At 43.5% G+C, this 19,119-nt stretch overlaps 1 protein-coding gene across 1 annotated transcript; it reads left to right on the forward strand.

Moving 5' to 3' along the window:
* Positions 1-2,648: 2,648 nt before the first annotated feature.
* Positions 2,649-17,439, forward strand: LOC134979946 (AT-rich interactive domain-containing protein 4A-like). The gene is made up of 7 exons (XM_063946553.1): positions 2,649-2,701; positions 4,039-4,238; positions 12,329-13,354; positions 15,404-15,508; positions 15,650-15,859; positions 16,754-16,900; positions 17,195-17,439. The coding sequence occupies exons 1-7, from the start codon at positions 2,649-2,651 to the stop codon at positions 17,281-17,283; spliced, it is 1,830 nt and encodes a 609-aa protein (XP_063802623.1). The 3' UTR covers positions 17,284-17,439.
* Positions 17,440-19,119: the final 1,680 nt, after the last annotated feature.

Here is a 19,119-nt window from a genome sequence, read left to right on the forward strand (position 1 = left end):
AATCAGGAGAAGCTGCTTGTGCCCCTTGGCATTTCAAATGCCCTAGGCATTTGCCTTATTTGCCTATGCCTAGGGCCGGCTCTGGTCAAAGGGAATGTAGTCAGGTTCCTGATGATCATAATTCTGACGCTTACAATGCTGACGGATGCCAAAGGTGAGTGTTAGTGTTGGGGTTTGGCACTAGAGGAGGGTTAAGGTAAGGTTGCGGGATGGTACAGTTAGGGTTAGTCTTTGGGAAGGGTAATGTAGGGTTAGGGTTAAAGTACTCACTGGCATCTGTTGGCATTGTGAACATTGGGATCCCGAGCGCTGGTACTTAAATACCAACCTGGCCATAGATACAGATTCTTACTCAGAATATTCTTCAGCTATTGATGGAAATGCCTCTAGTTTGGAATCTGGGGAAACAAAAGAAAAACATAGCAAGTTTGACTTTGATAGTGTGGACCCTTTATGGATACGCTGTTCAGATATGGCTGTTGTTGTTAAATTCACATGGTCAATCCAATCACCCACGATTTTATCGCAGAACGAGTAAGTGCGGCTGTATGGTTGACTCGCAGATATTTGTTTCCCATAGGGACGAGGCTGTGACATTGGGCCGCGAGAAGGCATTTACATGGCGCTGCAATGGCAACTTTGAGGATAATTGGATTAACCACAAAGAATGATCTTAGATTACTGTTTGTAAAACAATGTTAAAAAATTAGGGTTTTCCCCACATATATGATGGTTAGATTTAGTTTTATGTGTGGACACAGCCAGTGTAATGTTAATGTCATGCTAAAAGATAAGATCATAAATAGTAGTTTTATGATGAGGGTGTACAAAAACGGAATATGGTTCCTAATGTAGATGCAGCTATAGCTAATATGCCTAATACAATTGCACTACACTAGAGGATGGTTTGGGTTTTTTTTCTTCCTAACTCTTAATCAAACCTTGAATTGAAGATTGAACAATAATTGTTCATAAACAAGGGGTTATCTAAATCCGTCAAGTACTGAAGTGAATCTTTATATAACACATTTATTTATACTGCATGTCTCCAGAAACATCAAGGAGATAGTCTTTGGAGAAAAAAGTATAATAGCCCTAGTTGAATTTACCCCCAATACTTTTGGGAATTTCATGTCTCTCATCTGATGGTCTTCAGCAGTTATTTCTCTTATCTTTCAAAGGTACTATTTACAGCAGCATAACCTTATTGTGGCCCCTCTGGAAGATTGCCTCGAGGACCAAATTTGAAAACCACTGGTCTAGGGTAAATGTGATGTAATATAAGAGTACATATTACTTCACTGATAAAGGCACAAATGTTTTACAAAAGCAGCTCACTGAGGTATCAATTATGCCCAAAATGGACAAGCCAATACCAATGGACAAAGAATTACATATAAACTACCAGCCATCCCCTCCCTGCAAGTGACTCAATGACAAGCCAAGCATCCAACACGAGGCCAAAACTGTGCAATAGTAAATCAGATATAAACTGTATGAATACTATGACATTTCACACTATATCTACCAGAGCACAACGTAACAAAAGCTACAACAAAAAACTCCCATCACCCCGTACATGATTCAATATATTTTTTTTCTCCTTCATCCACTACGGGACACTGGAGTATACACTGGGGTATAGACGGGTGAGGAGTGGAGCCTGGCACTTTAAGAATTGATTAGAATTGAAGTTGGCTTCTCCCCCTCTATACCCCACCAGATTCAATTAAAATTAACCAAGCCCAAGCAGAGACGGAGAGCAGAGACAACAGAGGAAGGAGAGGAACAAACAAAGAAAAGGTCTGAGGACCGACAACAGCCAACAAAAGCTACAAGAAACCGGCATGATGTAGACAACCTATATACAGCTCTCCAAAAAACACTGCAGCATGAACAGCGCTGGGAGGGCATCCAGTGTCCCCTATGGAATCGGAGAAAGGGATTTATTGGTAAATACCAAAATCCTATTTTCTCCTTCATCTGCTAGTGGACACTGGAGTATAGGCCAAACTATCCCAAACTGCCCTGGGCTGCAGAAAGTATTCTATTGGCATCTACCAAAACCAAATACATCTGTATGTCAGTCTGACAAGATAAAACTGATTTATTGTAAAGTCTGATGTCGTTGTGCTTGTTGGTGACTGCTTGGAAATGGAAAAACAATTTATTATATACTATGTATATGCGTATAGACCAGCATGGCAGTCCAAGGCCAGGAACCTAGCACAATAGCTATACTGTACAAAAGATGACATTTACCGTGTTTATTTGAATTACTTTAGGTAACTAATAAGCAGAGCTGACATCAGAAGGGTAAAGGGAGTACTGATGTCTGGTGCCCAGAGTGCCAAATGATTTCTTAGTGGCAGGCAAGTTGGGTCTCCCAGACCATTGTGGCACATATGTGGACCACCAGTAATCTCTCAACTGTAGAAAAATCGAGTGTCATCCAGCTCTGAACCAGGCCCGGTGTGAGTGGCTCAGCTGCAGTGCAAAATAACCGCGGCTCTTTAGAACTTCCCTGGCTGTATTTTGGGCCCCTTTCACCAGCTATCTTGCCACTGACCCCTTCCCCATCTGTGCCTCTGCCCCTATCCCCCATCTACACCTTCTCCCCTATGGAAAGTGGCTGCCCACCAGAAGTGATGCGGATGAACAGAAACACAGCCATATTCATGGTCAGTCCTAAGGATGGCAGGTAAGCAGAATTTATTTGAGTTTATTTTGAATATTTAATATATAAAGATTTCTAATATTTATCAAATATATTTGTTTTTTATAGATTTTTAATTTCTTGTGCCTTTCTAAAAAAAAAAATTCTAATTTATGTGTCTGTCTATGTATATGTCGTATGGTATGATGGCATGTGATAAGGTAAGGTGTAATGGTAAAACATAATTAATCAAATCACATGTGCAGAAGTGATGTCCTAATAGTCACCTGTGTGTTCCACAGTCTGTCTATCGCAGTGACAGGTGCTACTGCTCTTACCGAGTGCTGCTGGTATTTATAGAAGAACCTGGTAGGTTTATTTTAACTTCAATCTTTGGGGGGCATCCAATTACCCGTGGTTATTGCCTGTAGGTAACTGCTTCGCAGGAGGCTATCTAATTATCAGGGATTTTGTTTTATCTGCCTCAGCCAGGTAAAACCAAATCCCTGAAAGCAGCTCCGTTTTCACTTGAAAACAAGGCTGCGGCTTGGCAAAAACGCACAGGTTTCATTGAACCTGTGTGTGTTCGTGAGACTTTTTTTTTTTTTTTAGACAGGGGTTCTAATTGGATGGACCGTAAAAAAAAAATATATTGGGGAAAATCGCTAAAAATTTAAGTTTTTTGCACCCAATGTTTTATTGTGGGTAATTGGATACTCCCCGTTGATGGATACTTTGTTATCTGATATATATATATATATATATATATATATATATACAATAAATAGGCACTCCCTGTATGAGCAATCACCACGGTGCCTTCCTAATAACGATATAGGCGATAGGGTCCCCTGGGTGAGAATAGAAGCGATCCCCCACAATGTGTAGGAACCAGGCGGCACTCAGGCACTCATTGGATTTTATTTTATATATATAGATAGATAGATAGATAGATAGATAGATAGATAGATAGATAATATGGCTATTTGGTCTTGAAAATAGGTCCTAATTTGAGACAAAATGGTCAACTGATCTGTAACATGTAGTGACAACAAATTGCTGTTGATTTATAAAGTCAGATGAGTGCCCTCTCTTTCCACACAGTGAATTAATATATTTTGGGGACCATTTATTAATGAGTGTTAGCTATTTAAAACTTGTTGCATATGATAAATGGTGCTGCAGCCAATCAGCTCACAACTGTCATTTTTCAAACCTTGACTGTAAGGAGCCGATTGGCTGGAGCACTAAACTGTCATGTGTTTGACATATTACAGTTGGTAGCTGCTTGGCAGGAGCACCATACATATATGAGAGAGCTTAGCAATGAGTTTTATGTTGCAGTCTCTCAATGCTGATATGTAAGTTCTTGTACTCTTAAGAATAAAGACAAAAATTAAAAAGAAGGATAGCGAAATGAAGATGAAAGAGAAGCAGAAATTGAGGCCTCAAGTAAAGTCCACTCTCCAGTCTGACGAGGCTTGTTTCTTATCCAAGACTCCTAGCAGTGAGGGTAAGGCCTCTAGTAAACATATGACATCCAGCATGCCTGATAATGCCGCTTTATCAAATGGATTCAAAGGTACTGTATTGTAATGATACTTAAAGAGTACATCCAGCAGTGTGATGAGAGCGCATCTCCTGTAATGGCACCTTAGCTAGGTGTTTCTGATTTCCCTTTTGTAAAATATATAACTGTATGTGTGTGTATAAACACGTCCTGGTGGAGACCCCTTGTGCAGCATCCATATGACCTGTATGACCAGTTGAATGTTATCTCTATACAGACTGTACACACCTGTCCACACCATCCGGGTGTAACAATGCCAAGGATAAATGACAATGATAGAGAATAAAGGGAAAATGGATACAAAACCCCTTAGGTGTGTATAGTCTGTTTAGAGTTTGGACTGTGCGTTCTCTGACACTAGACACAAACATGTATATGTACTTACATGTGTACACACACACGTACACGTACACACATTATTTTTATATGGAATAGTGTATTTTCTTCTACTTTGAATTATACTGATATTAGAAGTCTCCGGTGAGTTTTATGGCCATATCAAAGCATAGAAGACTGGAGGCAGACTCCTTTTATACAGATCACTGAAATCTTAGGTGCCTTATAATAAGCATTATTTATAGTAAAGGGATCTTTGTCCCTTACAGTAAATGTGGTGACATAATAGACCAGTGATGAACCTGGGTACTCCTAATCTAGTTTATGCAGGTTACTGACATGAGTGTGTATGTAGTAACACTTTTCTGTTGGCTTTCGATAAAAATATTTTGGAACGTTGTGCTGATGCTACTTTGTAACCATTAGGAGCACTTCGGCGACGAACCAGGAGAAGTGCAGCAATGTACGATTCTGATAGATGCTCTAATGGTAACTTGAATAAAATGAGATTATGATACCAAACCATACTAAGCTGTTATTACAAGTGCCATCAGAAAGGGGATCTGTCACCTGCCAACAGGCAGCACACGGGATTTAGAAAAGTTATCCCAGTTATTCTAAATTGTTGGGATTGCAGTTACCTCCCCGTACCTCACTCAGAGGAAGTATGTGAGAGGCACCAAATTGTTATGCACACCAGTGCCTGCAGGAATGTACTGGTGTTTGAACTGTTATGCAAAACAAATGAACTCACAGACAGACTGGGGAATATGACATTACGTACACAGAAGGTGATAGGGTAACAAAATACACACAAAGTGAACAGAGAAGCCCAGAGGCTAAGGAACTGGGTGTCTCCCTTGTATTAGTAATGCTCAGATGAGAAATGCATGATGTTGTGTTTTAATACGTAGAGAACCCGAAATGCTGTTGCTAAGGGCAACAGCAAAACCCTAAAGGGTTACCAACGGGTGTGGCAGTAAACTCCTTGGTCAGAGATGGAATGATAGACACAAGGAGAGCCTCCACAATCCTAATTCTCACTTGCAGTGCACAGGTTCAGCTTACTGCCACTAAACTGACCCCTGACACCTAGCACAGTGAGACAGGATTAGACAGGCAAGTCTTAGAATACAGCCGCAAACTTGCTAAGTTCACAGAGTAGTAACAGAACCCCAGCAAGCTAAACGACTGACTCCAGTCTTACTGCTAGGTCTGGATTGGCAGAGTGTAATACCAAATCCCCAGGCCTATTTGCAGTAAGCAACAAACAAATACAAAGCTACACAGTACTGGCTAACTTTCAGGAACTGACTAACCAACAAAGATTCAGCAGCATCTGCTTACCCTAAGAAGAGGCCTTATAAAGCAGGTGCTGTCCACGCCCCACTCAGACCTCACAGACTGTGAGCACAAAAACCAGCACCGGATCCCCTACCGTGCACAGAGCCTGTAACAACTGCACAGCAAAAGACCCGAACCGGAGTATCAGCTGCGCTCAGGTTACTCTGCTAGCACTTGTCTCCCGGTTGCCATGACGACGTGGCAGCACAGGGCAGGAGACCCTAACAGTACCCCCCCTCTGACGAGGGGTCAAAGAACCCCTACCACCGGGTTTATCAGGGAACTGCGAGAAGAAAGAGCGTATCAGTCTGGGGGCATGAAGATCACAACTGCGCACCCACGACCGCTCCTCCGGGCCATACCCCTTCCAGTGCACCAAAAATGACAGCCGACCCCGAACCACCTTGGAGTCAAGAATCCTTTCAACAACAAACTCCCTCTGGCCACGTATCAGAAGAGGGGAAGGTCTTCCACTGGAAGAAGGATTACTAATCGCCAGTTTTAAAAGGGAACAATGAAATGTTTTATTGATACCCAAAGAACGGGGCAGATCTAACTGAAATGCCACCGGATTGATAACCCTGGTGATCTTATAAGGGCCGATGAACCGGGGGCCTAACTTATGAGATGGCTGTCTCAACTTCAAATTCTTGGTAGACAACCAGACGAAGTCTCCTAATTTGAAGCTGCAGGGTCTTTTCCGCTTATCAAAAACCCTTTTGGTCACTAATGACACAGACACAAGGGCTTTCTTCACTTTCCGCCAAATACCTCTAAGGACCGAAACCACAGAGGAACCACCAGGCGTGGAGTCCAGGGGGTCAAAAGAATTGGCCTTAGGGTGATGCCCATACACACAAAGGAAGGGAGAGATCCCTGTAGCAGAGTGAGCCGCGTTGTTATAGGCAAACTCCGCCATGGACAGATGAGCAACCCAGTCAGTCTGACACTTGGAGACATAACACCTGAGGAACTGCTCCAAGGACTGGTTCACCCTTTCAGTCTGCCCATTAGACTGCGGATGGTAGCCTGACGACAAGCTGACAGAAATCTGGAGATCGGAACAAAATGCCCTCCAGAATTTGGCCACAAACTGGGATCCGCGGTCAGAGACCACATCAAGTGGCAACCCGTGGAGACGCACAACATGCAGCATAAATAATTCAGACAGGCGTCTGGCCGATGGCAGCCCAACCAGTGGAACGAAGTGCGCCATCTTCGAAAACCTGTCAACGACAACCCAGATGGCTGTCATCCCCGAGGATTTGGGCAAGTCCACCACAAAATCCATTGAAATGTGGGTCCATGGTTTAGATGGGATAGAGAGTGGATGTAATGGGCCAACAGGAACCCCTCTAGGAGTCTTATTTCGGGCTCAGATGTCACATGCCCGAACCCACTGATCCACATCCTTAGCCACCGAGGGCCACCACACCGCCCTAGATAGCAACTCCCGAGTTCTGGCAATACCCGGGTGACCTGCCGACTTCTTGGCATGGAATTCCAGGAACACTCGCTGTCTTAACCTAGGAGGCACAAACAAAAGACCTACCGGAAGGTCTGGAGGAGCCTGCTCCTGTGCTCTAAGGACTAATGATAAGAGGTCCTGGGTAATGCCCACTTTAATACATGATGGGGAAACAATGGGCAACGGCTCCTCGGTGGTCTCCTGGATTGGAGCAAAACTCCGCGAGAGCGCATCAGCCTTGATGTTTTTTGACCCAGGGCGATATGTTATCAAAAAATTAAAGCGAGCAAAAAACAAAGCCCATCGTGCCTGCCTGGCATTGAGACGCTTCGCTGACTCTAAATATGCCAGATTCTTATGGTCAGTGAGAATTGAGACCACAAACTTAGCCCCCTCAAGCCAGTGTCTCCACTCCTCGAGTGCATCCTTAATAGCCAACAATTCCCGGTTACCCACGTCATAATTCATCTCGGCAGGCGAAAATTTACGGGAAAAGTAAGCACAGGGATGAAGGCGATTATCAGACACTCCCATCTGAGAAAGCACTGCCCCAATACCCATCTCAGAGGCATCCACCTCCACCACAAAAGGACGCTCTGGATCTGGGTGTCGCAGCACCTTGGCCGAAACAAATGCCCTTTTGAGACGGGCAAAAGCCGCTTTAGCCTCACAAGACCAGTGAGCAACATCCGCCCCTTTCTTAGTGAGTGCCACCAGGGGCGCCACTATAGACGAAAATCCAGCGATAAATCATCTATAAAAATTCGCAAAGCCCAGGAAACGCTGAAGCGCCTTCAAACTAGTGGGCTGCACCCAATCCAGGACTGCCTGTACCTTGGAACCCTCCATTTGGAAACCTTCTGGGGAGATAATATATCCTAGAAATGCGATTTGCTGAACTTCAAATTCGCACTTCTCCAGCTTCGCCCCAAGCCGGTGGTCTCTGAGTTTCTGGAGGACTAAGCGTACATGCTTCCGATGTTCCTCCAGGGAATGGGAGAAGATTAGGATGTCATCTAAGTATACAACTAAGAATCTATCCAAATATTCCCTGAGCACATCATTCATGAAATCCTGGAAGACTGCCGGGGCATTACAGAGCCCAAAAGGCATCACCAAATATTCATAATGCCCTGAGTGGGTATTAAAGGCAGTCTTCCATTCATCCCCCTCTCTTATTCGGATTAGATTGTACGCACCGCGTAGGTCAATCTTAGAAAAAATGGTGGCAGTACGAAGCTGGTCAAACATGACCGAAATGAGAGGCAGTGGGTATGAGTTTTTAATCGTGATACGGTTCAATTCCCTGAAGTCGATGCAGGGTCGCAACGAACCGTACTTTTTACCCACGAAGAAGAACCCCGACCCAACTGGAGACTGTGAAGGTCTGATAAATCCCTTAGCCAAGTTCTCCTGAATGTACTCTGCCATAGCCTGAGTCTCAGGACGTGACAGGGAGTACAACCTGCTCTTGGGAAGCTTAGCATTTGGCAACAAATCAATGGCACAGTCATAGGGGCGATGGGGAGGTAGTACCTCTGCAACTTTTTTGGAGAACACGTCCGCAAAATCTGCATAACACCCTGGCAATCCTGGCAAACTTAGCTGCGAGAGCCTGACTGGAAGGCTCAAGCAACTCCTGAAACAATCAGTACCCCAACTAAGAATCTCCCCAGAGACCCAGTCAAATTGAGGATTGTGGGCCCTTAACCAGGGTAACCCCAACACCAATGGGGCAAAAGTACAGACAGTCACATAAAAGGACAATTTTTCAGAGTGTGTGGCTCCAATAAACAAAGAAATCTGGCTAGTGCAAGAGGTAATTTTACCTTGGGATAATGGTTCCCCGTTTAACCCACAAATCTCAATTTCCGATGCCAAGGGTACTAAGGGAACAGAGTGTTTCAGGGCGAATTGGCGGTCCATAAAAACCCCGTCGGCCCCACTGTCCACAAAGGCCTCAGTCTTGACAGTTTGACCGAGGATCTTCAAGGTCACCGGAATGATAAAAGTCTTCTTGGGAAATTCTGACTTCTGGCCTGACAGGATATTTCCCATCACCCTCAGGCCCTGAAGTTTTCCGGCTTTTCTGGGCATGATGCTACCACATGACCTTTATTCCCACAGTACAAACACAACCCCTGCTGTCTCCTCCGCGTCTTCTCACGCGAGGAGAGGCGGGTAGCCCCAATCTGCATAGGCTCCTCGGAAAATTCCTCAGAGTCTGAGGTTCCCTTGGGAAGGAAGGAAATCTCAGTCTCCCTTTCAAGCCTACGCTCTCTCAGCCGTCTATCCACCCGGATGGATAACTGCATGAGCTGATCCAAGCTATCAGGCAAGGGATATTGTACCAGTTGGTCCTTTATCTGGTTAGAAAGACCTCTTCGGTACTGGTGTCTCAGGGCTGGGTCATTCCACTGGGTATCATGGGCCAACCTCCGAAACTCAGTACAGTAAACCTCAACTGGCCTTCGCCCTTGCTTAAGGATCGAAATCTGAGCCTCGGCTGAGGCCGTCTTGTCAGGGTCATCATACAACATGCCCAGTGCCGTAAAAAAAGCATCAACACTTTTAAGCGACGGACAATCAGGCTGCAACCCATATGCCCAGACCTGTGGGTCTCCTTGTAGCAAGGAAATCACTATGCCCACCCGCTGAATCTCCGACCCAGAAGACTGAGGCCTAAGCCGGAAGTATAGCTTGCAGCTCTCCTTGAACAAAAGAACTGCGAGCGATCTCCAGAAAAACGATCCGGGAGATTTACTTTCGGCTCCTTAACCCCTGCAGGTGCTGCTGCTGCGGGAGCTCCGCCAGCAGCCTGGGAGGTGTGCATTTTAATGGACAAATCATTAAATTGTCGAGTCAGGACCTGCACCTGATCGACCACCTGTTGCAACGTATTTTGAGGGGTATGCTCCATATTCCCACAAAATTTCAACAGGAGTATTAGGCTGCTGAATATGTTATGCACACCAGTGCCTGCAGGAATGTACTGGTGTTTGAACTGTTATGCAAAACAAATGGACTCACAGACAGACTGGGGAATATGACATAACGTACACAGAAGGTGATAGGGTAACAAAATACACACAAAGTGAACAGAGAAGCCCAGAGGCTAAGGAACTGGGTATCTCCCTTGTATTAGTAATGCTCAGATGAGAAATGCATGATGTTGTGTTTTAATACGTAGAGAACCCGAAATGCTGTTGCTAAGGGCAACAGCAAAACCCTAAAGGGTTACCAACGGGTGTGGCAGTAAACTCCTTGGTCAGAGATGGAATGATAGACACAAGGAGAGTCTCCACAATCCTAATTCTCACTTGCAGTGCACAGGTTCAGCTTACTGCCACTAAACTGACCCCTGACACCTAGCACAGTGAGACAGGATTAGACAGGCAAGTCTTAGAATACAGCCGCAAACTTGCTAAGTTCACAGAGTAGTAACAGAACCCCAGCAAGCTAAACGACTGACTCCAGTCTTACTGCTAGGTCTGGATTGGCAGAGTGTAATACCAAATCCCCAGGCCTATTTGCAGTAAGCAACAAACAAATACAAAGCTACACAGTACTGGCTAACTTTCAGGAACTGACTAACCAACAAAGATTCAGCAGCATCTGCTTACCCTAAGAAGAGGCCTTATAAAGCAGGTGCTGTCCACGCCCCACTCAGACCTCACAGACTGTGAGCACAAAAACCAGCACCGGATCCCCTACCGTGCACAGAGCCTGTAACCACTGCACAGCAAAAGACCCGAACCGGAGTATCAGCTGCGCTCAGGTTACTCTGCTAGCACTTGTCTCCCGGTTGCCATGACGACGTGGCAGCACAGGGCAGGAGACCCTAACACAAATATAGGGACAGCCTTGATGATCCCCTACCATGGAGATATCACTTACAGAATATACCTGTAAGCTATATAACCAGCTGAACATGGCAGGTTCCCGCTGTGCTTAGTTTCATGCTCAGTCCCTCACCCCCAGGGGATTGACATTTTAGGTCTGATCTGTTTAAATAAGCCTGGATTTTATAATAGGTAATGAGAAATTGCCAATCTATCCTGTGATATATGTTCAAATCTTTATTTCTTTTGTGTGGCACTAACAACTTCCATCTTTAGCCTTATGTTTCTTTTTATCTTATTAAAGCCATACAGGTAAAACTCAGAAAATTAGAATATTGTGCAAAAGTTTATTTATTTCAGTAATTCAACTTAAAAGGTGAAACTAATATATTATATAGACTCAATACATGCAAAGTGAGATATTTCAAGCCTTTATTTGTTATAATTTTGATGATTGTGGCTTACAGTTTAAGAAAACCCCAAATCCAAAATCTCGGAAAATTAGAATATTACATAAAATCAATAAAAAAAAGGATTTTAAATACAGAAATGTTGGCCCTCTGAAAAGTATAATCATGCATATGTACTCAACACTTTGTTTGGGCACCTTTTGCATGAATTACTGCCTCAATGTGGCATGGCATGGATTCTATCAGCCTGTGGCACTGCTGAGGTGTTATGGAAGACCAGTATGTTTCAATAGCGGCCTTCAGCTCTTCTGCATTGTTTGGTCTCATGTCTCTCATATTTCTCTTGGCATGCAAAAGGGGCCCAAACCAAATACTGAGTACATATGCATGATTATACTTTTCAGAGGGCCGACAATTCTGTATTTAAAATCCTTTTTTTATTGATTTTATGAGATATTCTAATTCTCTGAGATTTTGGATTTGGGGTTTTCTTAAGCTGTAAGCCACAATCATCAAAATTATAACAAATAAAGGCTTGAAATATCTCACTTTGCATGAAATGAGTCTATATGATATGTTAGTTTCACCTTTTAAGTTGAATTACTGAAATAAATGAACTTTTGCACGATATTCTAGTTTTCTGAGTTTCACCTGGTCTCAGTAGTAGTCCTAGTTGTATTTTGATCCATTTTCTGATTGCAGATTCTGCAACATCTGAGCAAGAAACAGCAAAAGTTGTTTCTGCTCCTAAAGATCAGGAATCCAGCCTGGTAAAACCAGCTCAGACCTTACAGCAAGAAGTGGAAAAAAGTGAACAAATTGTTCCATTTTATGGGATGCAAACAGAAGTAATTTTAGATATAAAAGAGGCCAATAATATGCCAAAGCCTAAGAGAAGGAGAAGAAAAGCAAAAGAATCTACTCTTGAGAACACAAAAATTCTGCCAGTACTTCAGGAAGATAATTTGGTGGAACCTAAAGTAGAACCTGAGGCATTAGACTTTGAACCATTTGCTTCTTTACAGACTAAGGAGTTACTCTTTGCTCCTATGGAAGTGGATCTTCTAAGTGTTCCACCAATGAAGAAGAAGAAAGGACGCAAGAGGAAACCAGCAGAAGAGACCTCTCCAAAGAAAGAGTTGCGTGCAGAGTGTGAGCTAGAACTGCCGGTCATTACGGCAGAAGAGAAACCTGTTGTGTTTAGTGAGGCTTCGGAGACATTCAACGTAGTTGAGGAAGAGCAGATGCATAATGTAAATGAGGACATGCCCTCCTTAACCTCTGAGCTAGAACAAATGCAGAACACTAGAGCTGACGAATATGACTTGCCACTGAATTATATCACTAGGGTACCCCGTAAAGAAGAAACGGAGCATATAATGCCCATGATTGGACCGGAAACTCTGGTTTGTCATAAAGTTGACTTGAATAAAGGTGATGAACAGGACAAGATAGAGGACATGGTAACAGAGAAGGCAGACATGGACACACAGACCATACTTGTACCCACACTGCCTCAGAGTTACTCTGTGACTTCTCCCCTTGCACTCAGGCACGATGAGTCTCACAGCATAAAGAGTGAGAGTGACATAACCATCGAAGTGGACAGTGTGGTAGAAGAATCACAAAAAGGCCTAAGTGAGAGTGAGTCGGCTAATGGCTTTGAAGCCAGCACCACTTCTAGCAACGGCGGCATAGCTGTGCAGGAAGCAGAGATGCCTGACAAATGTAAGTTAATGTTTCTAAATCTTTTCACTGACTTTTATTGGTCAATAAAACATGTTAAAGCTAACTGTTGCCCTATGGGTAGAACAAATAAATATATATATATATATATATATATATATATTACCTTGAAAGAAAAGTCTGCTCACCTTGACAAAGTGGCGTGCCAGCCCCAAAACATTGGTATGGTGTATCACTTTTAAATACACTTTTTGCATGGTTTAAGACTCCGAGTGCCGCAAGACTTTTCTTTCAAGGTAAGGCATCAGTCCTCACTGGGGGCACCGGAGCACTTGTAATACATAATATTGGAGTGCCGGTCCGGACAACATTATATATATATATATATATATATATATATGAATCACATTGTTTTTTTCCTACTATAGATAAAATTACCCTATAAGCATACTTCTGGGAAATTAACTCAATTAATTCTATTAATTCTATTTGTTAAGTGATGTGAGTATGATGGTTATTTCTTATTCAAATTATCCAAAGTACACCCAATAAGAACAATCTCAAGATCCAACAAGAGAACACATGTAATGCAACAATGTATTTATAATTCAAACAAAGTTTAAAACATTTCCTCATTTAGTACATATAAAATTACCATTCTATAACAGAATTGTCACTCATGTTGGTGTCCACAAGTTGGTGGGATCGGTATTAATCGATCCAGTTCATTTAGAACAACAAAATCATGTCACTCAATATATTTCATAGATAACAACTTCCTCTGGGGTGTTTTTTTTTTGTTAATTGGCTTGTATTAAATTATTGTATTCCCATACAACTATTGTGTCCCTTGTCCATCAGACAAGATTCCTTTTTGTGAATATATATTTTTTTTTGTGGTTTCCTCAAGTCAAAAAAAAAATCTTTAAAAAAAATCTCATACAATTAGTCCGGTATTTGTTCAGATGGTAAAACTACCTATTAGAGATACTGACCTCTTCTTGTCTTTTATGGCTCCTCAGGTAAAGATTCCTAAAGTACTTTTAGGACAAATTGGCATCTGTGTGATTAAATTGTCTAATACTTACATTTGTCTAGGCCTGTGCATAATAAGAAATCATTTTAAAGTTATCAGTTCTGTAAACAGATTAGGGTTATTCTGTTCTCCCACAGTTACCCAGTGTAATCAGACTTTGACCCACACATACTTGTGAGCACTCGCACATGGCAGGTATAGTTTCATTTTTGCCCCACATACAGATGTGTCTCCCATTGTCCTTTCACGTACTGATGTTCTTCAGCTAGCACTTAGCAGATGTGCCCAGTGGGTGGCATAGAAGTGCCGTCAGTCTGATGTCTACATGCTAGCACTGGTGGTGACTACCTTTTTGGTGATGACAATAGCAGTAAAGAGTGTGTGCCATTTACATACTGGTATTCGGGCATCTCCCTTGGCCCCACTTGTCTTAGTTTCCGGACACCATTATTTGTTAAGTCCTTATTGTGCATGTAGCCCTAGGAAAGTTTGAGTGGGAATTTTACTTTTAAGGTAGTACATAAGGGATCCAGTTAAAAAACAGGCTGTCAGGATCCCGGCGTTCAGGAGACCGACGGTGAAATACCGCCGGACAGCATCCCGACCTCGGAAGGGTATTCCCACTTGGTTGGTGGGTCCACGCCACCAACCGAGTGGGAATATAACTTGTGGCGAGTAAAGTCAGCCACCAGGCCTGAAGCGTGGCGAGTGAAGTGAGACAGCGAGGATACTTGTTTCCTCACTGACGGGATTCCCACAGACGGTATGCCGCTGTCGGTATACTGACAGCTGGCATTCCGTCTGCTGGCAAAACGTACTGATTCCATACATAAGGCGGTACATGCTCTCTCATATGAGATCAGAGTATAGTATAATCCATATTGAATTCAGTAACAAAGAATGCTCAGCATGAAATTTCTATACAAGTCTCTTCTGTACAACATGACGCTGTTATATGGAAATAAGAGTCATTTTTGTCCCCATCTCTTGACTTTTCTCAGCTGGGGTAGTATTTTATTCTAATACTTGGTTTTCTCTGTTTCATCCCTTATTAGGCCATAAACGGATCAGTGAGAGCATCCTTGAAACACTGGCAAAGAAACAGAAGCACGCACCAAAGCGAATGAGCGCTTCATCTAAGGGTGAAAAGAACGGAACAGGTGAGACGCTCACGTTCCAGCCAGTCTAATGTATTGACATCAACATGTAATGCCACTATTGGGAATCTTTATTTACTGACAACTTATTAATGATTGTGTTTCTTCAATAACTGGTTATTTGTGGATTTATCATATTTTCAGGTCAAAGCTACGACAGAGAAGACCGTTCTGCTCTGGACACCTCCAGTATATGTGCTCCTGATAAGCACATACGTGTTCCTAAGCCACAAGAGATCATGAGATCGCCGACCACAGTCACATCTCCGCATACAAAGCAAACAAAAAAAGTCAAGCATCGAGAGAAGCACCAGCACCCTACACCTAGGGTGTACACGTGGACACTGCAGCTCAGTAAGTGATGCATTTCATATTCATGGTTAGTCAATGCTGGAGGAGCAGGAAGACTGTATTTGGCTGAGCAAATTAGACTGAGCAAGTAGAACTAGTGCCCTAGTGAGAGCAAAGTGCTGCAATCCTCAGAGCAGTGTGAGACATAGGATGCTGATACCGGTGTGTAGGTCGCTGTGGAGGGGTTTGTTTCTTGGCTACACTGACTGAAAAGACAGATGCCAGCAACTCTCTGCTGTCCCGGTGAGTGGAAAGATCACCATTGCTGTGACTTGTATCTACTGATATCAGGGACACTATAGCCACGTAGCCATCCACAGATCAGTGCGTGTGCTGTAATGAGAGATGAATGCATGCTCTTTAGTGATCAGCTATGAGCTACTATGGCTACCCCATACTTCCTTAAACCAGGGAGGTGTTTCAGGTGTGAAGACCACTGCCCAGCTGATTCATATCCTCCTCAAGACTGCTTGATATGCCCTCCTGTTGCCTTTGCCACTGTCGAGATGTATTATGACAGAGGAGTGGGGCTGAGGGTGGGAGAAGCCTAAAGGTCACACACATTACCATCCCAAGCCCCAATGACCCCACCTTAGTGTTGTACATCAAAAAAGTTTAATTTTTGGTATCTGCAACCATTGCAACTGTAGCAGCTGAGGAAATAGAGATCAGCCTCACACTGTCCTTGGCCTGTTGAGCCCTAGCCATTAGCAGGTGACTTTGTAGCTGTATCATTCCTGTGGCATTCCTGCCACAAGATGATGATTCCGTTACCTCTGATGATCATTATCACTTTCATTAGAGCTCCGTGTGCAAATATTAAATAATGGAATATTTATTGTGGAGGGCAGGTGCTGTCCTGGTGATGTAACGCTTTATTTCTGTAATAACTCTTAGATGAACTGGATAATATGTCTGGCACAGAGAAGATTGAGTTCCTCGAGGATACACTGCAGGAGATCAGAAAGCAGTACATGTCCTTAAAGGCTGAAGTAGCTGCAATAGACAGGAAGCGGATAGAGTCACAAAACAAAGGCCGAAAAGGTGATCCTCACTGTCCTGTGTTCTCCTTCTTGTGCTCACAGGACGGGAGTTTTCTGGCTATAAGGGAAGAACATGTAGATGCTGGTGACACTTTGATCAATCTCCTTTGTGTGTCATCCATGATAGACAGATCTTCTGTGACTGCTAGTAAATGTCTCTGCATGTGTGTGGTCACAAACATAGAGATTTGTTATCAAGATGCAAACATCCCTCCTATGTAATAATAATAACATAGTTGTGGCTAATTTCTGTATATTTTGCTGTTGAACTAACTTTTTTCAATCCTACCCACAGTGTACAATACCAGAGCATCAATGTCCTCTGCATCTTCATGGGCTGGAATGGGTTCCTCATGCTCTTCTCACAAAGCACACTGTCTGTAGAGTGCAGGAAAAACATGCCGTCACCTACTTCCCAGCATCCGGCTGCCATGGACACTTACCCTCCATCCCTTTAATCCTACCACATGAAGCACTTAACTAATTTGATAAAAGACATTTTTTTTTTTCTTAAATAATAAAATTAGGGTTAGTAGACTAGCAGTGAGTCTGCCGCAGTGGCTTCTTGTTTTGTCCAAACACAGGAATGACACTTTTAGGAATTTGAGATGTGTGAATAATATTTTCAGGAGCTCCCCCCATGGAATATGCTCTCTTGTGCCCCAACACGAAAAGCACGTGTATAAAACAAAGGTAGGTGCCCTAGTCCAAATAATGTCAAAGCAGCTGCACTTTTCCACACAATAGCACTTTAACGTCCGATGTTTAATGTGCATATCTGAAACACACTTTCAACATACAGAACAAAGGCCCTCATTCCGAGTTGTCCGCTCGGTAATTTTCTTCGCATCGCAGCGATTTTCCGCTAATTGCGCATGCGCAATGTTCGCACTGCGACTGCGCCAAGTAAATTTGCTAAGAAGTTTGGTATTTTACTCACGGCATTACGAGGTTTTTTCTTCGTTCTGGTGATCGGAGTGTGATTGACAGGAAGTGGGTGTTTCTGGGCGGAAACTGGCCGTTTTATGGGAGTGTGTGAAAAAACGCTGCCGTTTCTGGGAAAAACGCGGGAGTGGCTGAAGAAACGGGGGAGTGTCTGGGCGAACGCTGGGTGTGTTTGTGACGTCAAACCAGGAACGACAAGCACTGAACTGATCGCACTGGAAGAGTAAGTCTCGAGCTACTCAGAAACTGCACAGAAAAATATTTTCGCAATATTGCGAATACTTCGTTCGCAATTCTGCTAAGCTAAGATACACTCCCAGAGGGCGGCGGCTTAGCGTGTGTACTGCTGCGAAAAGCGGCTAGCGAGCGAACAACTCGGAATGAGGGCCAAAGTCCAATGTGTTCAGTGGCCAGTTTTATAGCTGTAAGCAGGTGTGAAAGGGAAGTAGTGGACTGAAAATGACATGGAAGCAAGTCACACACTTTTTGGGGGGATTTACAGTATAGAAATATTTATTATTTATTTATTAATAATTTCTTATATAGCACCACAAATTCCATTGTGCTTTACAATGGGAAACAATGATAAAATAAAACTGGGTAATAATAACAAACAGTTATAGAGGTAGGAAGGTCCTGCTTGTAAGCTTACAATCTATAGGTAATATATGCGTTGATACATGAGGATAGGTGCTACCTATTGCATAGTTGTTCACCAGATTGCTAAGGCTGCATGATATGACCACATAGCAATAATGAACCGGGGTCAGGAGGAAGGGAAAGTGAAGGAAGAAAAGATATGTGAGGATATGTGTGGACTGTACAGTGGGGATATAATTGGATAGTAACGCTTATGATAGTTATGAAAGGTGGTTCTAGAATTTAATAAGATAGCCTGAATAGGTGAGTTTTCAAAGAACACTTAAAGGTTTGGAGACTAAGGGGTCTATTTAATAATTCAATAACTGTCGGAAAGACGGCAGCTTCTGTCAGTTTTAGGGTGAAAGGGGTTCCGACCTATTCATTACGGCCCCATTTTTTCCGTCAAGTCGGGATACCCGACTTGCCGGAATGCTGTCGGAATGCATGCTGATCGGCGGCTTCAGCAGCAGCATCCACTGGCTCCAGCAAGCGAGGTCCCGCTTGCTGGAGCTGGGTGGACGCTGCCGCGAGCCTCCTCCGGTTACGCTGCTGCAGCCGCTGCTCCCCCCGTCTCCTCCTCTCCTCCCCCCGTCCGCTCCGTCTCCTCTTCTGATCTCCCCGCTGCTCCCCCCA

This window comes from Pseudophryne corroboree, chromosome 12 (assembly GCF_028390025.1).
Source record: "Pseudophryne corroboree isolate aPseCor3 chromosome 12, aPseCor3.hap2, whole genome shotgun sequence".
In the NCBI taxonomy this organism is placed as follows: domain Eukaryota; kingdom Metazoa; phylum Chordata; class Amphibia; order Anura; family Myobatrachidae; genus Pseudophryne; species Pseudophryne corroboree.